This window comes from Pelmatolapia mariae, linkage group LG9 (genome assembly GCF_036321145.2).
Source record: "Pelmatolapia mariae isolate MD_Pm_ZW linkage group LG9, Pm_UMD_F_2, whole genome shotgun sequence".
NCBI classification, from domain to species: Eukaryota; Metazoa; Chordata; class Actinopteri; order Cichliformes; family Cichlidae; genus Pelmatolapia; species Pelmatolapia mariae.
In genome coordinates, this window is record NC_086235.1 from 6,456,062 (window position 1) to 6,460,000 (window position 3,939).

Consider the following 3,939-nt stretch of genomic DNA (forward strand, 5'->3'; position numbering starts at 1 on the left):
AACAGAACATATTGATATGAATGGTATTTTACAGGATTCACACTGTGTCACTCTAAACATGGCTGAACAGGATGGCTGCCACTGCACAGATGTGACGGACTACAAATCTATTCTCCACTCCTGAAATCTGGGTACATGATGCTGAGTCTGTATAACAAAGGGAGTGATTGTGTTTCTTTTCTTTAATATAAAACAACTCTATTAGCAGTTTGCTTCGTGTACAGGTCTATGGAGTGGCAGGGTGATTTTCCAGTGTCTGTACTGAATGCTTCTTTATGTACTTGATGATGTTGTGGACTGCCTCTGTGTGATTAACAGACTGAATCTGCTTTGCCACAAATAGTTTAACTTCATTAACAACTTGGGTTTGAAAACTAAAGGCTCCACCGGGTGAGTCGGATTAAAATCTCTCATTATTCACTTTGACTTATTCTTAGACACTACAATAGGTCATCAAACTAACTAACTAACGTGTATCCAACTGAACTGAGGTTTGCAAATGTGGAAAGGGCTATTTACGTTTGCAAACAGCATATTCCATTAATAATAATTACAAGGCACTGTATGCATGAAATTATGATTAGAAGCTGACCCACCTAAAAATTAGAATCCTAGAATCGCCCCTGCTTTGCACTTTCCTGAAAAAAAAAAGAAAAGTTACTGTCGCAACACGATTTTAGTTCTAACAATTAAAAAAACACGAAGAAGAAAACTTTAATGTAACTTTAATGTTTCATTTGAATAAATGCAAAACGACCACAAAGATGCTCAAAATTACATAGAAAGGCCCTTTTACTTTCACCCCGAAGTGGTCGTGGGGTCATTACCTGATGTTTTCACAGCCTAAATAATGAGTGAATTATATTTTAACCATAATTGCTATATCCTAACTTTTCCTCGTTAAAACGTCTCCCAAAATCAGGTTTTATGGCGTTTTATTTATTTATTTTTTTAACCTAAACGAACTACTATAAAATACTAGTAATCCTACTCAGGTAGACCAAATAGCCAGAACTACAAAAAGTTAGTCAGATGACGTAACTAAATCGCGACGGACCCGTCACATGGATGAACGTACACTTCTTTCTTTAAAAGAGGACTATAAATTTGGGACGCATGTCTGTTTCCCTGATGAGCAGCTGTTAATGGGATACGAACAGCAGCAGTGTGCGGTTATTAAACTCGTTTAAATTTACAGCAGAAACTGAGAACCGCTCCGGTTGTTGCATCAGCCCTCGAGAAAGGACCCAACTACACTTTTACTTGGGCGGATCGCTTAAGTTTAAAATTATACCTGGAAGTTACCGCTAAAAAAAACCCATACCGCACATCTGCTTCTAAAGCTGTAATAAATTCTTCCAGGCTTCCAGGCAGTAAAATTTATTTTGGCTGAAAACATTTTAGGCGAAGAGGAGTGCCGGTTTAATCGATTGATCAGGCATTCGGCCGGGCCTCCTTATTCATTCCCTTTTCTTTCAAGATGGCGGGCGACGAGTCAGGCACAACGCTCGGTCAGCCTCACTTGGCCAAACAGGACCTCAGTACTCTGGTAAGTGTATGTTTATCGTGCTTACAACAGTGTGGTTTTACGTCGGTGGCCCGTTGTTTCGGTAAAACGGTCACAAATGGCCGGGAGAATAGTAACGGATACCGGTGCTGCGCCACCCGGCACATGACGCAAGGGCCCAGGCTGGGCGGAAAGCTCAGACCCGTTGCACTTCCAGCGCGAAATACAGCGTTATTTCAGCCACATTTAACACGATTCACATGTTGAAAGACTTACACTTGATATTCATAGTTATCAGCGTTATTGAAGCCTGTTTATCCCGGTTTAATTTTAGTTAGCTCCACTGAGTTAGCTCAATCTTTGTTAGAATCTAGAAAATGGTTCTTAATGTTTAGTCCGGCATAAAAACACCTTTATAAGCTTATATCCTTCTTGTTAGTCCAAGCTGTAAAGAGAAACCATCACTCAGCTTGTAAAGCTTTTATTCCAACTCATTGGATTTACATTGTTATAGCTCATATTCTCACCTTTTATATAAATGGAAATTAGTACCAAAAATGTGGGTCAAAGATACGACTTTCAGCGTGTTTTTCGCGTGTTTATACTAAATAACATTAGTCTTTGTTCAACATAAGTTATCGTTAGTTGTGACTTACGAGATGAGAACAAAAACACTGCGTGTAGTGCTGCATGTGTCCTACAAGGGAAACAAAACCTTACTGTTTAACTGTAGTCAGGACCTGTACCATAAAATAAGCCTGTTTTAATGCTCTTCACACATTGTAGTCGCTGTCAAACTCTTTTGTTCACAGTCATCACCTGAAACTTTGTTTCTTTAGACACTCCTACAATAAAATTCCCAGTGATTTCTGTTATAATGTTGGAAAAGTAGAGTACTTGAGGGATTGTTGCTGTTCTGTGTTGCTTTATGAGAACAATCCCGGGTGGTTTTGTTTCCGCCTGTGAGCTGCTGCCCCTCTTTGTTCTTTGGGATTAAGCACGCCGCTCGCTGTGATGCAGTCCGTCCTGGCATGACGAGTCATTAATCTGAATTGTTTCTCTTTGTCAGGACGTGTCGACCTTGACACCTCTCTCTCCGGAGATCATCAGCAGACAGGCCACCATCAATATCGGTATGGGAGACAGCTGATCAGATTTGATGTCTCTGTAGAGTTTGATAGACGTTTTGACCTCCGCCTTCTTCTCTCTTAGGCACCATCGGTCATGTGGCCCACGGAAAGTCCACAGTAGTGAAAGCTATTTCTGGCGTGCACACTGTCAGGTTCAAGAATGAGCTGGAGAGGAACATCACCATCAAGCTTGGATATGCCAATGCTAAGGTAAGGGAGTGAATTTTCTCAGTGTTTTTGTTATTTTTGCCTATTTTTGGACCTCAGTGTTTGAGATTAAAGAGCAGTGGAAGTTTGTATGTTCAGGATTTACTCTTTCAAACGTGAGCTTCCCCGTCTACAGGCTACAAATGCAAACACGTTTAACTTTATTGTCAATACAAATTGTTACCACAGGGAATGGTGCATTTGCATAAAATGTCTGTGATAAGAGGAAGCCTGTAAGAATGCTGATTGTGGGTTCCAGTTTTTCCAGGTTGAGAGTGATTAAAACAATTTATCTCAAAGTCTAACCCCATCTTTGAGAGAACTGCTTTGTTTTACTCAATTAAAATGATGACATTCTGTGTGAAATCTAACTTTTGGCTCATTCAGAAGCCTTTTTGTTGGTTAGGAGTTTGTTAAGGGTTTAAGTTGGAATTGGAGTTTGACTTAATGTCCCAGTATACCCACAGCGAGAGGTGCATGACCTGCTGAAACGACGGGTATAATGGGGTCCAAAGTATTGGTGATTAAACTCGGTGGACTGGTAGGATTGAAATCTGCAGACCTCCTTCTACATGTCACGGTTTTCATGCCTTAAAACGAGCCTTTGATGGGTGAGAAAAGCCCCCGTCACATAGGCCGACATTCTGTTCTGCAGTCCTCCAGTAAGAGCTCAAATTTGGTGGTTTATAATGAGGAATACACTTTATTGTCCTGGTTGGTGGGGGGTTGCCAAGTGATATCTAGGTCTGTGTGAGTAATGCTTAAACCTGATCAATGATCAGCTCAATCATGGAGTGTTGGTTAGCTTATTTGGAAAACATATAGGTGTAAATAGTATAAATGCTAAATATGCATAAGCAAATGACACCCTGATAAAATTTTGTGCTTTATAATTTTGCTGAAAACATTTTGGTGGGATCCAAGGGTTTCTCTACATGTTGACACCAGGGGGCAGCGTAGAACATATGGAAGAACTGTTGGTTGTGCTGTTGTTCCTTTTAGCTTTGAGCTTGAGCCACAGAGAAGAAGTCAAAACAAAGATCATATTTGTAGTCAAGTGAAACTGAGCGCTAAACACAATAAAAACTGCCGACT

General features: G+C 40.4%; 1 protein-coding gene across 1 annotated transcript in view; it reads left to right on the top strand.

Moving 5' to 3' along the window:
• The first annotated feature begins 1,421 nt into the window (after positions 1-1,421).
• The window catches only part of eif2s3 (eukaryotic translation initiation factor 2, subunit 3 gamma), a 10,062-nt gene continuing 7,544 nt past the window's right edge, over positions 1,422-3,939 (top strand). The window contains exons 1-3 of the mRNA XM_063484474.1: positions 1,422-1,549; positions 2,577-2,640; positions 2,720-2,847. Of these exons, the coding sequence (XP_063340544.1) occupies positions 1,481-1,549; positions 2,577-2,640; positions 2,720-2,847 (261 nt within the window). The 5' untranslated portion in view covers positions 1,422-1,480. The remainder of the gene's footprint in view (positions 1,550-2,576; positions 2,641-2,719; positions 2,848-3,939) is intronic.